At 43.9% G+C, this 15,498-nt stretch overlaps 1 protein-coding gene across 7 annotated transcripts in view; it reads left to right on the forward strand.

Annotated features, from left to right (window-relative positions):
• Positions 1 to 15,498, forward strand: part of LOC115408163 (potassium voltage-gated channel subfamily KQT member 2-like) — a 39,459-nt gene that overhangs the window by 13,287 nt on the left and 10,674 nt on the right. For all 7 annotated transcript variants that reach the window (XM_030118764.1, XM_030118765.1, XM_030118766.1 and 4 more), the window contains exons 2-9: positions 5,604 to 5,694; positions 5,777 to 5,903; positions 6,179 to 6,354; positions 8,480 to 8,605; positions 8,707 to 8,817; positions 10,657 to 10,752; positions 10,828 to 10,922; positions 11,419 to 11,478. In XM_030118764.1, coding sequence (XP_029974624.1) covers positions 5,604 to 5,694; positions 5,777 to 5,903; positions 6,179 to 6,354; positions 8,480 to 8,605; positions 8,707 to 8,817; positions 10,657 to 10,752; positions 10,828 to 10,922; positions 11,419 to 11,478 — 882 coding nt within the window. The remainder of the gene's footprint in view (positions 1 to 5,603; positions 5,695 to 5,776; positions 5,904 to 6,178; positions 6,355 to 8,479; positions 8,606 to 8,706; positions 8,818 to 10,656; positions 10,753 to 10,827; positions 10,923 to 11,418; positions 11,479 to 15,498) is intronic.

The raw sequence follows: 15,498 nt of genomic DNA on the forward strand, positions 1-15,498 counted from the left end.
GTATAGAGGAGTGTTTGGAAGCATCACTGTGCTTGAAGCTCGTGTCCGGAGTTTCCGTTCGTTTCCAATGTATGTATCATTTTTTAACAGAGCTTAAATGTGTCAGTCTGGTTCGATACTATAATATAATATTAGCATAAAGCAATATAAAAATGTATTTATGAGCCCCGCCTTCATCTCATAGACCCCCATCCATCCATCCATCCATCCATCTTCAGCCGCTTATCCGGGACCGGGTCGCGGGGGCAGCAGTCTCAGCAGGGATGCCCAGACTTCCCTGTCCCCAGACACTTCCTCCAGCTCTTCCGGGAGGATCCCAAGGCGTTCCCAGGCCAGCCGAGAGACATAGTCTCTCCAGCGTGTCCTGGGTCTTCCCCGGGGTCTCCTCCCGGTGGGACATGCCCGGAAAACCTCCCCAGGGAGGCGTCCAGGAGGCATCCTGAACAGATGCCCGAGCCACCTCAGCTGGCCCCTCTCGATGTGGAGGAGAAGCGGCTCTACTCTGAGCTCCTCCCTGGTGACTGAGCTCCTCACCCTATCTCTAAGGGAGCGCCCAGCCACCCTACGGAGGAAGCTCATTTCGGCCGCTTGTATCCGGGATCTTGTCCTTTCGGTCATGACCCAAAGTTCATGACCATAGGTGAGGGTGGGAACGTAGATTGACCGGTAAATCGAGAGCTTCGCCTTTCGGCTCAGCTCCCTCTTCACCACAACGGACCGATACAACGACTGCATCACTGCAGACGCTGCACCGATCCGCCTGTCAATCTCACGCTCCATCCGTCCCCCACTCGTGAACAAGACCCCAAGATACTTAAACTCCTCCACCTGGGCAAGGGTCTCTCCACCTACCTGGAGAGGGCAAGCCACCTTGTTCCGGTCGAGGACCATGGCCTCGGATTTGGAGGTGCTGATCCTCATTCCTGTCGCTTCACACTCGGCTGCGAACCGCCCCAGTGCATGCTGTAGGTCCTGGTTCGATGAAGCCAACAGGACAACATCATCTGCAAAAAGCAGAGATGAAATCCTGTGGTCCCCGAACCGGACCCCCTCCGACCCCTGGCTGCACCTAGAAATTCTGTCCATAAAAATGATGAACAAAACCGGTGACAAAGGGCAGCCCTGCCGGAGTCCAACATGCACCGGGAACAGGTCCGACTTACTGCCGGCAATGCGGACCAGACTCCTACTCCGGTCATACAAAGACCGGACGGCCCTTAACAAGGGGCCTCGGACTCCGTATTCCCGGAGCACCCCCCACAAGACACCACGAGGGACGCGGTCGAATGCCTTCTCCAAGTCCACAAAACACATGTGGACTGGTTGGGCAAACTCCCACGAACCCTCGAGCACCCTATGGAGGGTATAGACCCCCATGTTATCCGAAAAAGCACCGGTCAGCATCAGCCAATAGATTTCGAGCTTCCGCATTGTCGCGCTGTCAATCAACATGTGCACGCAGCCAGCGCACTCGCCAGCGCACTCGCCCAGGCAGAGGAGAGTTAGCTACGCAGCAGCCGCCGTGCTTACCTCGGATATATCCACTGTCTGCTGAACATCCACCGTAAACAGCTCAACATGGAGGATACTGTAGGACTCGGAGGCTCTCATTTTCACCCGACGGATAATGCGCTTCAGAGCGTGCACAATTAAAGGGGCGTGACTTGGTCACTCATGAAAGCAGAGGGAAGGCGGAACCTCTAGACGTTGGATTAAAAAAACCTCTCTCTTTCAAAACTCCGGACACGAGCTTTAAAGTATGACTGAGGTGACAATCTGTGGGAGTAATTGTGTGGCTGCTGGTGGAAGCAGGTTTTGTGCCCCTCTTTCATCAGAGACTGTCCTCATTAGACGCTACTGATGAGTTGGGCAAGGTCGAGTCAGGACAACTGCATCAACTGACCTCCAGTCAGAGTCGCAGCCAGCTTCTCTGTCCACCGCCTTTCATTTTAGTGGCACCACCGGTGTTGTAGTAGTAGTACTGTACAGCGAAGCCAAAAACTGAGAGACGCATCTACTTTTAACAACAGTTGTGTGATGGTGTCTTTGATTCAATTGTTAAGTGAAAACAAAAAAAGCTTTCATTGCATTTTTGGGGGTCAGTTTGCTCGACAGTGGTGCACGGAGCCAAAATGCAACTTTTGGTAAAAGACTTGAGTACATCTCCATTGAAACAAGGAAAACACAACTTTTAAAGGAGCAAATGAGCAGCCGAAATGTAACAAGCCGAAATGTAACAACAACAATGAGCATCTGTGAGCTCTGAGCTTCATGTTGTCGCTGTTTCTACTCTAACAGATGCAACGTGGGACTTCACACGGTGAAATGGCAAACAAAAGTGACAAGCCAGGGTGCTGAGAATGACAAGATGAGAAGTGTCTGACTCTCTGACTGACTGACCTAAATGCAGCACTGAGGAGAGGCAGGCATCTCAAGGGGGGTGCAACACAAAGCAGCCTGTGCAATCACAGCCAGAAAACAATGAACATGGCTACAGTCAGTGCACAAATGGGTTAATGATATTTCAAAAGACCAGCAAAATCTTTTTATAGCTAGTTTTAGGAGAGATATAAAAGCTGCCAACATTTGGAAGTAATATCAGTGATCGTCCAACCAGAAAATCTCAGCTTAAACTTTCATTTTACAGGATGTTTGACAAACTGTTGAACGAACAACACTGCAAATCTTCTGTGATAAAGAGCGTCCCAATAACTTTATTCTGTCCATTTATTCTGATGTGATCAATACTGCTGTAAGTCAAATATACTAGAAAAGACTCTCAACACCTTCTTTGGATGTGATAATTCAAATTTTACTGACACTTTTACAGCTGAATGTTGTGTGAGTGTACTTGGAACACGAAGGGCTCACATTTAGCCGTCAAGCACTGACTGCTGTACCCATCAATGATGCATGAGACTCCAAAAAACACACATTTACTGTAGCCGTGAGAGCGGGTGACCTCAGTCTGACTCCACCTAGCCAACAGGACAGAAGTGGTGCAGCGACAGCTGAACATGCTCACAGCTTCCCGTGCTCCATGTGGCTTTACGCAGGCCATGAAGAACAATATATGGAAAAAAAAGAGGGTGAAAAAAAGGAATAACACGAGAAGATTACCACTGGCTTCACTGCTACTGTGCAACATTGATCTGTGCCGCTTCATCCTGATTGGCTGCCAGCCAGCGGCCGCTGCCAGGAGCCTCAAACTGCAGCAGGAGGAAAAAGGGGGGAAGGAGCTGCAGATGAAAACCTGAATATTCAACGAGGACGGATCTTCAGTTGAGGAGCGATGAAGGCTAAATGCCTCATTATGGAAAGTAAATACTCAGTCAGCATGAACAGAAAACAGATAAATGGAGGAATCAGGAAGTATCGATCTGTCAGATTCACTCTTAATTGAGGCTTTCGTGGCTGAAAAACCTTCAGAGGAAACGTTCATGAACAAACAATCCCACTGGAGGAAAAAGCACCAGGATGGAGACGAGAGAGGGATTGGTCTTGTTGTCTGAGTGTTGCTGAAAGTCTCAAGTCATAAAAGGCCATAATAATTATGACTCTTAGCTTCTAAACGTGTTTCTAACTTCTGTTAGTGAATCATCAATTTCTCCACATTTTCACGCTTTTATCTTCGTATTATAAGCAAACTTTGGTTGGAATGTGGGCAATGCAGGTTTTGTCAGTGGAGAGAAATGGTGCAGGGAATGATTTATTCTGGGGCTGTAGAGTTTCTGGATGTGTGTGAGAGCTGGAGTTTTCTCCCTACGGGTCCAGAGTGGAACTGAGCCAGCACGCTGCCCCTTTCTACACCTCGAAAGCTGCACAAATCACAGTTTTTTTCCCCCACAGCGGTGGTTAAATCTTATTACAAAGTTGGGTTGTCTTGTTGATTATCATGATATTTGAAGAAAGAATTAAAGGAACTGAATTTGTTGATGTACATTTGCTTTTAGTTGAGTCGATTGAGTTTTGGTGCCAAAAGTCAAAGATCAAGGTAGCGGTGACTTCACACTCTTTATGCATGCGACTCTTAAAGGGAATTATGTCAGATTTGCCACAAATATTTGCTTTGACTGATTGATGAAATGGTTAGATGGTGGCTGAGAATAATGAAGGTCATACTGGCCTCACTGATCACTTTAAGTTATTTTCAGCTAACACGGCACCAAGTGCAGGATTTGTTTTTCGAAGACACAGATTTTATTTTTTCTTTTAATTTTGATCATTTCTGAATAGCAAACATGCTAATTTAGCCAAATGTTGAGCCAAAGGTTCAGTGAGACCTGGAGCCTTCAACAGTTTTGGAGTTGAAGCTACTTCAGGTGTATCCAGTTATATGAATCACTTCTCGTTTAAAAAAAACATAAGAGTTTTAAATCTGAGTGCTTGAACTGCATTATATGTACCGCTTTATAACTAGAAATAAGCACTTAGTGCTTCTGTGGGTTCCCACTTGCCCTTATTAGCCATGTTAGCCACTGTGATTTGCAGCGTGGTAGCTGCATCCACATAGTTTTTATTGTTATGAGGAGCTGAATAGTAGAACCAGTGGCGACTTGCCAATGAAGCTCATTTTGCGTGATATTTTCAACAAGCTGATTGTTTTCTTGCAGAACATCCACCTTTTTTACTGCTTGGCTAATCTCCCCTCATAACGGCTTTGTGCTGACATGCAGCAGCACATGGCTCTAATTGATCTATTGATCGACTTTATTTACACCCATTGTTGTTGTTGTTGTTGTTTCATCTAAACTGTGATCACAGGAGTTTCTGTTCAGCTGTCTGCTCTCTCCTCTCCCAAAATGAAGCTACTGTATCTAATCTATTATGAACAACAACCTGACTCTTCTTTTTGGACTGCGTGCGTTTTTGTCAGTTCTGGATTTACTCTCACTGAATCTTCCTCTCATAATTGTCTTTATCACATATAAATTCCGTCATGTTAGTCTAGAATGAGCTTGTGCTCAGGAATTCCCAGATGCCATTCCTCAACATCTCTGCTCTGATTGCTGCTGGTCGCGGTTGCGTCTTTGAAAACCCTGCATTGCTCCGGGGTTGGGTTTCATCAGGCACTTTCCATTAGCTCCTCTTTGGAAGTCTTCCAGGAGATCTTTTCCAGAGAAAATCCCGGCGCCCGGCCCTCCCATGCTTTCAAATCACATGCTGTCTTTCATCCAATGAGTCTCGGGTCCAGTCATGTCAGGCCGTCCGGTGGGTGTGTGAGGCTCCATTGATTTTCTTCCAAATCTTGTTAGTGACTCAGAATCACATCAGTCTGATTGAACCTGCTTCAGCAGGACTTTGGTATTTTTCTAAATGCACCACATTTCATATGCAGCATCAGAAATCTCACCACAATGAGAGAGAGAGAGAGAGAGAGAGCGAGAGAGAGAGAGAAAGACGGGCACTCACGACTCCGGTTGAAACACTCCCTGAGTGTTTTGCTCAACAGTACTCATGTTTGCCACCAGCTCTTTATTTGAATTGTTGTGCTGTGTCCTCCATCCATCCTCCATCCATCCATAACGCCTCGTCTTTTCCCAGGGTATAATACAGTTAACTGTTTGCTCTCTCTCTCTCTCTCTCTCTCGCGCCTCTCCCAGCTTCCTCCTGGTCTTCTCCTGTCTCATACTCTCAGTCTTCGCCACCATCAAAGAGTTCAAAAACAGCTCAGAGAGTGCCTTGTACATCCTGGTATGTATTTCTGAACCTGTGTCTGCTGCGTGTACGTTCACAGCTCGGGACCGGCGTGACATTAGCGAGGCTTGTCTTGCAGGAAATCGTGACCATCGTGGTGTTTGGAGTGGAGTACATCGTGAGGATATGGGCTGCCGGCTGCTGCTGTCGATACAGAGGATGGAGAGGGAGGCTCAAGTTCGCCAGGAAGCCCTTCTGTGTCATAGGTGAGGAAACAAACTGCAGGCATGTTCACAGGTTCGAATCCTGAATTAACGAGGGGAGTGATCCGAGAATGACGCTACCTTGTATGTTTCAGATATTTGATTCACTTCAAACTATTGAATGTGTCACAAAGACTGGCAAAGAGCTTAATTATGAGTGTGCATGTAGAACATACAGGAAACCGGCTTCTCAGATCAATATTGCAAAACGCTGACGTATATTTGAGTGTATGTTGCCGGCTATGCTACGTTGTGTTGTGCTGTGCCTCTCCCTGCAGACATCATGGTGCTGATTGCCTCGGTGTCGGTGCTGGCCGCCGGATCTCAGGGCAACGTGTTCGCCACCTCGGCCATCAGGAGTCTGAGGTTCCTGCAGATCCTGCGCATGCTGCGTATGGACCGGCGCGGAGGCACCTGGAAGCTGCTGGGATCTGTAGTTTACGCTCACAGCAAGGTGATCCTGGCATTAGGGCTCTGCATGAAGCGCAGGGGCTCATTTGATATCTGGACTTTTTCTGCATTGTGTTAAGTGAAAAAAAAATACTCCACCAAATTTCTGTTTTCTGTCATTTTTATAGATCTAATCTGATCAATGTTGGTTTGTGCGATGTGTGGTCATGCAACATGAGTGTGTCACATGACAGATCTACACAAACCCAGAGAGTTTGTAAGAAGAGGATGATAAATGCAGGTTTGAACAGTTTTTCCATGAAGCAATCTTTATTCATATGAAATACCAGCTTCATGATTATTAAAACAGAAATTTTAACTTCCTGGTTCCCAAAATGAGGAATTTAAAACATCACTGCGGTTCAATTACCTGCTGTGAAGTTGACTTTCAGTTACGTAACAATAGCTAAAAAAAGCAATCTTCTCAACCGTCACACTCACAATGACCTTGACGTTGCACAGTTTGAACTTTCGCTCACGTTGATGAATCCAATTAAGATCACAAAGAGCATCAGTGAGCCACACAATCCTACTTTGTTACTGAACTGAATTAGATTTGTCTTGATTATCTGCAGCGTTTTTACTTTTCTCCTTCCTTTTGAAAACAGAAATGTGTGCTTTTTCAGTCTTGTTCTTCAAACTTGCTCCTTCCTTGTTGTAACTTCGATGAGGACGACCTAGAGGTAAAGTTAAAGGATTGAAGCAAAATAACTTTTAGCAAATCTGCTTTATGTCTTTGATTTATGCTAATGTTTATGAAACAGATACTCACAAACATTTTTATTCCCAGAAAACATGCAGAAGAGTTGACTGTAGTGAGTCCAGCACTGGGCAGAGCCTCCATTCACACCTCCGTCCTTCAAAAACAGGCACAGGCTGCGTCAGTGATGCCAAGCAGACAGGAAGAAACAGGAGCTTAAAACTTAAAAGTAGCCAGGAATATCGGTTTGAATCATTTTGTTTTCTTACAAGACGCAGTCATGGTATCACTTCACAGCCTATAGCAGCCATTACTGACGTATGAATGTAGCAGGTAACCAAGTAAGAACTACTTTACATAGGATTTAAATCAAGGATGTCAAACAAGACACTCCAGTCCAACCCACAAACCTCCAAGCAAACTGCAAAAATTCCAAAGAAAACATTGATTTTTAAATGGTTTTTTTCCAACACTCTCAAGAGTAGTGGACACAGCACCACACTGAGACCTGAGCTGAGATACTGGTGATGCTGCCCTCAAAGATATAGTAGTTACCTCAATGCTATCACAGTAGTTTCTGTCAGGGTGGATTTGTGAAGACATGCATTAATGCAACAGCTTCAAGAGAAGTTTTTTTGGATGTTTCACTGTATTTTGCACCAGAAGGTGTCATTAGAATTGGCTTCATGTTGAGATTGTTGTCATTTTCTGCAGTAATTGTTTGGTTTTTGTAAAAATCAAGACATTTTCATCATATACTGAGAAAGATTTAAATTTAAATGTTAAGGCTATTAATGACGCTATTTTACTGGTTCAGCCTGGTCCAATTGGGCTGAAATGGTTTCAACCAGTGAGACTGGAGCGGTCTTTCTTTGACTTCCTGTCGGGTTTCCTCAGTGACACATCAATTCCAAGTAACCATGTCGCCGTACAGAAACATATTTCTCCCTGTTTATTTTTTAATGAGCTCTGAAACGGAATTATTTCCTTGTAGTAATAAACTGTGGAAAATGTTCTGCTGCCGTGTGTGTGTGTGTGTGTGTGTGTGTGTGTGTGTGTGTGTGTGTGTGTGTGTGTGTGTGTGTGTGTGTGTGTGTGTGTGTGTGTGTGTGTGTGTGTGTGTGTGTGTGTGTGTGTGCATGCATGGGCGTGTGTGTGAGATAGCCAGTCTGTGACAAGTGTTGCAACCGAGGGAAATAAAGGCGTTTATTAAATAGCTGGTTTCCCACACTGGGCACAGAGCTCACTTCATCATGTCCACTGTTATTACAGACCAGCCGTTTTTACCTGCAGCGCCAGTTTTATCCTGGGCGGCGTGTTCTGACTGCAGAGTCCCTGTGTGTGTCTCCCTGTGTGTGTGTGTGTGTGTGTGTGTGTGTGTGTGTGTGTGTGTGTGTGTGTGTGTGTGTGTGTGGCCTCCCCTCTGCAGGAGCTCATCACAGCCTGGTACATCGGCTTCTTATGCCTCATCCTGGCTTCATTCCTCGTCTACTCTGTGGAAAAAGAGTCCAATAACGAGTTCGAGACCTACGCTGACGCTCTTTGGTGGGGACTGGTAAGACTGATCGAGCTTTTTCGTTTTCCTTCTATTTTTACTTCTATCATAAAACTGCACCTGAGCATTCAAGAGGAACATGGGCTCATTTCCATCTCTAGATCACTCTCACCACCATCGGCTATGGAGACAAGGTTCCCCAAACCTGGAACGGACGCTTGCTGGCGGCCACCTTCAGCATGATCGGGGTGGCCTTCTTTGCACTTCCTGCCGTGAGTACAAGGACTCCTCAGCAGTGCGTTCAGTGACAGGGTGGGGCTGAAGTGCTGATTGAACATTCTTATTTGTGTTCATTAATCCATTACAGTGATCTCAGTAAGTGCTCACCAATGTAATTGTAACTGTATTCATTTGACTCCTGGACAACCATTGATATTACTTTATTCAGATTGCAGTGGGAGATGTAAGGGATGCTATATCATCAGTGTGAAGCTGTTTTTGTGAAATGGGTGTTAATGCTGAGTCACTGTCGCAGCCCGCCTGTTCAGACGTGAGTCGCTTCAGCTTCAGCTTCGGCGGATGTGTTTGTTGTTTCAAGCATTAGAACCTGCTCCTCCTCCCAGTTTGTAAGCTGGAGGTCAAACTGAAGAGAAAAGTGACTCTGTAACATAAATCAGTTCACTTCCTCACTCCAGTGGCTCAGCTGCCCCACCTAGAAATCTATTCATCCGGCTTTATTGAGTGTGAACAGGTGCACAATGTAATTTCACAGGTCTGATTATCCTACGCAGCATTTTATCATTTCTTCGCTTGTTGTTGTCGTGTTTCTATTAATCTCATTTCCAATCAAAAAACGCTCAGAAGGAATGCAGCTCTGACTATTTCCAGAACAATGGTTTGAAGCAGATTCAAGCACACTGAATGACAATTACAGGCATTTTCAACAAATAACACAGACAAGCTACAAGCTAAGACACAACACTGATGGAACAGCTAATAATGCCATGTAGTAGCCAACAATGTCATTCTTGCCAGTCATGAAATAATATGACATTTTTTTTCGATGTTATCAAGCCGATAATCACTGTTTAGCCCCTTACAATAATTTATAATATTATTTATTATTAGTTTTTATTGTTTTTTGATATTTTAACATATTTATTCTGTGTGTAGCAGCACTGCAAATAATTCCCTTCTAGGATGAATAAAGTATTTCTATTCTATTCTATTCTTGTCTATTAAGTGCTGCATTTATTGAAAGTAGAAGCCTTTTTTCATGTTTGGTCCAGTTTGTCTATGAAAATGAGGTTTTAGTGGATGGGATTCTCTTCATATTTATTCATTATGGCTGCAGTTGCAAAAAAAAAAGTTTCTGTATTTTCTCACTTTATTGGCAAGTTATTGCATCAGACTGTTTCAGACACTAATAGAATAACATTTTCAGACATATGCTTGAATGAATCCTTGAATATGGATTCCAGGGCGCCGGTCTTGTGGTATTATGACCTCCACTCTCTCTGAAGCAGTGTTACCTCCAGCAGAGACCACAAACAGCCATTTCCACTTATTGCCCTGTGGCTCCACGTGCTGGATTGGCCCTTCTCTTTTACAAATTAGCAGTAGAGTGTTATTCTGCCAGTGTCTGTCTGAGCCCATCTGCTTCATTTCCTTTCTCTTCTGTGGTAGAATTGACCTTAAATGTTCCTCCTCAGCTTGTTATTCCTGCAGCATCAAGCGGCTCTCGCTGATTGATGCTGAGTTCAGTCGCTGATGTATTTGTTACACAGTTTCACCTGAGATTTGATGTTGTCAAACTCAACAGTGAGCCTGGAGCAGCGCTTGTTCCGTGCGTCCCACGTTAAAAATCCCACTTTGCTCCATCAGCACACTCAGGAAACACTTTGACCGTGTTCAACAATCAGCATTTTCTCCCACGTTTCCATTGACCCTGCAGACGTGTGAGTGTGTGGTGCCACCTGTTCAGGCGGCCTGTTTATTGAAGGGCTTCTACAATAGGAGACAATGTGCTGTTGTGGCACTTCCTCTCCTCTGCTCGCTCGAGGTCAATAAAGGTCACTGATTGCTTTATGGGGCTTTCTGGGTGTGCACAGGGCATCCTGGGTTCTGGCTTTGCCCTGAAAGTCCAGGAGCAGCACAGGCAGAAACACTTTGAGAAGAGACGCAACCCCGCCGCGGGCCTGATCCAGGTACCGGGAGCGCCTGTCAGCACCGGGTTCATTACTCTGATGTGATCTCTGAACTGGTCGTGTTTCTTCTGCCAGGCTGCTTGGAGGTTTTATGCCACCAACCTTTCCCGCACAGACCTGCTGTGCACGTGGGATTTTTATGAGCAGACTGTAGCCGTTCCGATGTACAGGTAAGAGATGAAACCATATCATATTCTGCCATCTTCTCTCAAAACTGTAGAGCAGAATGAAAGACTGAACCAGCGGAATTTCGTCGTCTATTGTCTTCGATCTGGTTCTTAGCTTTCTGCTTTGATAAGGTTAATTCACTGACTTTTGGCAGAGATCATCAGAACCCTTTTGAAAGGCCTTTTCAAAGGCTCACTTAGAAGAATTAAACACATATTTTTTCCTTTCCAACTGTATGAATCAGCGAATAAACCGTCTGCCTTTCAGTGTACAGATTTCTGCCTTGTGTGCGTCTGGAGGATGACTGCCTGCCTGCTCGAGGTGGAAAGCATTTGACTTTCCCTCTGGCCTTAATTTGAGGTGAAACGGTGATGACCAGCAGAACAGACAGCTGCCAAACTAAACTCAATTAACTTTAAAGGGACCCAAAGGCGAGTTTTAACCTTCTGAAGCCTTCTGGGTATGTACCATGATGTTCTCTTTGTCTTTTGTTTTCAGGATTATTCCACCCCTGAATCAGCTGGACCTGCTGAGGAACCTGAAGGGGAAGTCGTTCAGGTACAAACATGAAATGGATTGGTTCAGATCTTGTCAGACAGAACCGTTCAACATTCCTGATTCTGAGCCCTCCCCTGCTCCTCTGTTATCTGGAGTTCCACAGGGCTCAGTCATCGAGCCCCTGCTTTTCTCCTTTTATTTCCTTCCTCTGGGCTCTATTCTCATGTCCGGTGCACACGACAATGTTTCAAGTGACAACGTACCGTTTTTGTTTGAGAAAAGTTTTTCATTTACATGAAAACTATTTCAAAATGATGTCTGTTTACACAGAAGCAACAGCAGCAGCACAGAAAACCACGTTGTTAGCATGTTGTGTCATGAGTTGGCACTGTTATAAGTAATGAAACCACAAACATGCATGCGGAGAACAATCCAGGTACTGTCAGGTGGTATGATAGCATGAGTATGATGATGCTGGTATAAACGTGTGTGGGGAGGATAATGGGGGTAAAATGAGCTCACAGTTTGCCATCTATGATATATTTTAAGATATGACTTAAAAAACTATGCAACCTGTGATTTTTTTTCTTCTAATTTGCATTTGAAAAAGACGGAATTCAACTCCTTTACTGAATTAAAGATTTTTAAAAAAAGTGAAGATCACACATTTCAACTACATTTCTTCTGTATATTTCTGTTCTTGTTCAGATGGCAGCATCATTTCAATCATGATGAAGAATCAAACCGTTTTGATCCTGTGGTATTGGAAATTACAAACTAAAGGCTAAGGTTGTACTGAAGTCGTCAGAAATGAAAGTAGGAAGTTGATGATGACATATTAAGTCTGTGGGAATTTATTAACACATCAGATGTGGCTTGGAAAGAACAAAAGAAGCAGAATTTTCTCATAAATCTGATGATAGAATTGTTCCCAGTGATGTGTTGATCATCAAACCATTTTGAATGTCACACAGCAAAATTAAAACAGTGAAACCTCGTGAGAGATGAATACGTTCTGATTGTGACTGTTCTTAAACCGAGGAGTCATCCAGTCTGTAGTTACAGATTTCTGATGTTCATTTTTCAAAGGGTTGAATCAGGTCATCGTCTCAGGTTACTGACCATCCACTTCACTTCCTGCGATATGAAATCTCCTTTACAATCCAAGAAAACCCATAGCTATCAATGCGATTCAATTCAAAAACTTTATTGGACAAAAATGTGTCAGAACGTCCAACTTGAAAAAGTAACCTGCATTTAAAAAAAATTAGATTAAAAGTGAATTAATCCCATCAGGATAACAGTACTGTGCAGTTCCTCTCAGCTCTATTGAGCGTTGAAACATTACTCTTTTATTGATTTCTTCACCTCCAAATCTTGTTAATAGCGCTTTGTGAAGTAACCGGTTGCTGGAACATAACTACATTTTACCGGAGCTTCAGTCAAGCGGATGTGAAAACGGTTATAAAGCTGCAGAGCTGCTGTATTTTTATACACGTTATAGAAACCTTAACCAACATCCAGACAGCTGCAGACACCTTTTCACTGTTTATTTAAGCTGTTCAGCTTCTTTTTCCCATTCTTTCAAGAAATGTTAACATCCACTCACTCACTTGCTTTTGATTGCCCCCCCCCCCCCCCCCCCCCCCCCCCCTTCACTTATTCACTTATGTCATTTGCTGGATGCTGCTAATTGTTTACTATTATGGTATTTAGGTTTTGCATCCACTGCCCCCAAGTGGTTATTTACCAGAGGTGGGACCAAGTCCTTGTTTTGCAAGTCAAAGTCGAGTCTCAAGTCTTTGCACTCGAGTCCCGAGTCGAGTCCCGAGTCCTGACAGTCAAGTCCCGAGTCGAGTCCCAAGTCAAGACAGTCGAGTCCCGAGTCGAGTCCAAGTCCTAAACTTTTTTCCTCGAGTCCTAAACAAGTCATTAAAAAAAAAAAAAAAAAGCTGGGGAGGCACTGTTAAGGAAATTTTGGACTGAGATATCGGTACTCTTTTTGAGAAGCGAGCTTGTAGATAGGGTATTTTCACCATATCTGTCAAACACAACATAAAGGCGCTGTGCTCCACCTGCCCCCAATGACCAGTCACCACTGCTTTTGAGAAGTGCTTGAGATGATGACTATGACTGATTTTACTTTTGGTATGGCTGCTTTCAGATGCTTAGAGAATTATTTCACATTGTAGGTGATTGTCATGTTTTTAATAAAATCCTCTGGCCTCAAACCTTTATATGAGTTACAAACCCAACAATGCTGAACTTCATGTTGAAATCAGCTACATGTCAGATACATCAGCTACTTGTCAACAGGATTTACAGCTCAGGGACAACACAGAAACAAACCACTGAACTCTATTCATCACAAATAGGAATAAGGTCAAAGCATTTCCAGAATAAAAGAATAAACCTCGGGAGGACAGTTGGAGTTACATTAGAACACAGGCTGTTACCAGAACATTATATCTGTGACTGGATGAATCTTGGCTTAAAGCCTAACTATCCATTTCCACTCAAATCGAACATTTTACACAAAGCAACTCCAGGAGTAAATGGAAAAATTACAAAAACACAGTTAGGCAGCCACAACAGAAACACCAATGATCAGTCTATCTGATGACTCTGTCAACTTTGTCACAAAAACCTGGTGAATCAGCAGAGGAAGAACAACATGAAGCCTTATTGTCTGACCTTTGTTGCTGGGAGGCTGGAAACATTTATTATCATCATTATTATTATTAGCTTTAATTATTGGAGCAAAACTCTGCCATGAGTGGATATTCCAGGTTATGGTATGACCTCTTCCTCTCCTGCTCTCTGGTGTTTCATGGAAGTTTTAATTCTGCTGTGCTGCGTTTACTGCCTCCTGTACAACCTGCGTACAGCCAGTCACTCTGTTTCCTTCTTTCATTTATAAAATCTGAGGAAAGACCTAATAACAAATCAACATTTCAACATTTCAAAAAGAAAAGCAACCGACATCAGAGGAGGCAGTCTGTTAATCCAAAGAATCACCATCAGACGTCCTCAGATAGCTTTAGACTGATCAAGCTAATGAACCAGATCTACACACACTGACATGTCTCTGCCCTGGTAAAGATGCTCTGCCACCATTAAAGAAATATATTAAAATACTAACTGCACCATCGACACAACAACAAACATTACTGAACATCCAAGGTGTGTTAGACACAGAGAACCATCAGTCTCAGGAGGGTTTTCCATTTTTTATTTGTCCAGGAGCAGAGTTCAACAGAAATGAACAAAGCTGACAGAACTGGTGACTGAAGAGGTGACGTCTGCACAAAGAAAGAAAGAAAGAAAGAAACAATAAAATAATAGTCCGGTTATCTCCCAGGTTACAGATTACTAGTTACAATGGAAGTGCAAAGTGTACTTATTTGATCAGGAGACCCTGGTTCTTGCTGGAGGTCCCAGTGGAGACCCTGGTCAGACCCTGGTCCGGCTCCTGCTGGTGGTTCAGTGTTCTCTTGTGAAGCAGAGAGCAGCCTCAGTTCTCTGTGGCGTCTGAAAACGAGGCTCTGCTCCACGATGTCCCAGGAGAGGCTCAGCAGTGTGACTGTCTGCCATGTCCACAGAGACAAGCTGGAAGGAGGACAAGGAGGACAAATGTAATGTGTTCATTGGCACTTCAGAACGGCAGGACAATGTTTTTGGGCACTTTTAAAAATGATGATGTTACCTTTTAGCCTACAAATCTGGACCTGTAGGACCTCCAGTCCTCACAGCTGCAGTTCTGTTGGGGACAAAAGACAGCGTCTGAGTATGTTTAGCTCTGTTTTCTATGTTCAGTGTTAAATGTCCAGTGAGCTGTGAACCGAGGGGCAGATTTAAAAAAAAAGTCTTCACTAAAGTGTGCACATTTAAACCTATCTTAAAATAAATTGTGTTTCCTTAATGAAATAAAGCATCTTTGATGCATTCTTCTTCATTACAGTTCAAAAATAAAAATATGAAATTCATCCCTATTCACATCTTTCAATAAAACTCGCATTTCTTTTTAATCAAAAGCAGCAGGTCCCCCGGGGACGAAAAGTATGTTGATGATGAACATTA

Source organism: Salarias fasciatus, chromosome 20, assembly GCF_902148845.1.
Source record: "Salarias fasciatus chromosome 20, fSalaFa1.1, whole genome shotgun sequence".
In the NCBI taxonomy this organism is placed as follows: domain Eukaryota; kingdom Metazoa; phylum Chordata; class Actinopteri; order Blenniiformes; family Blenniidae; genus Salarias; species Salarias fasciatus.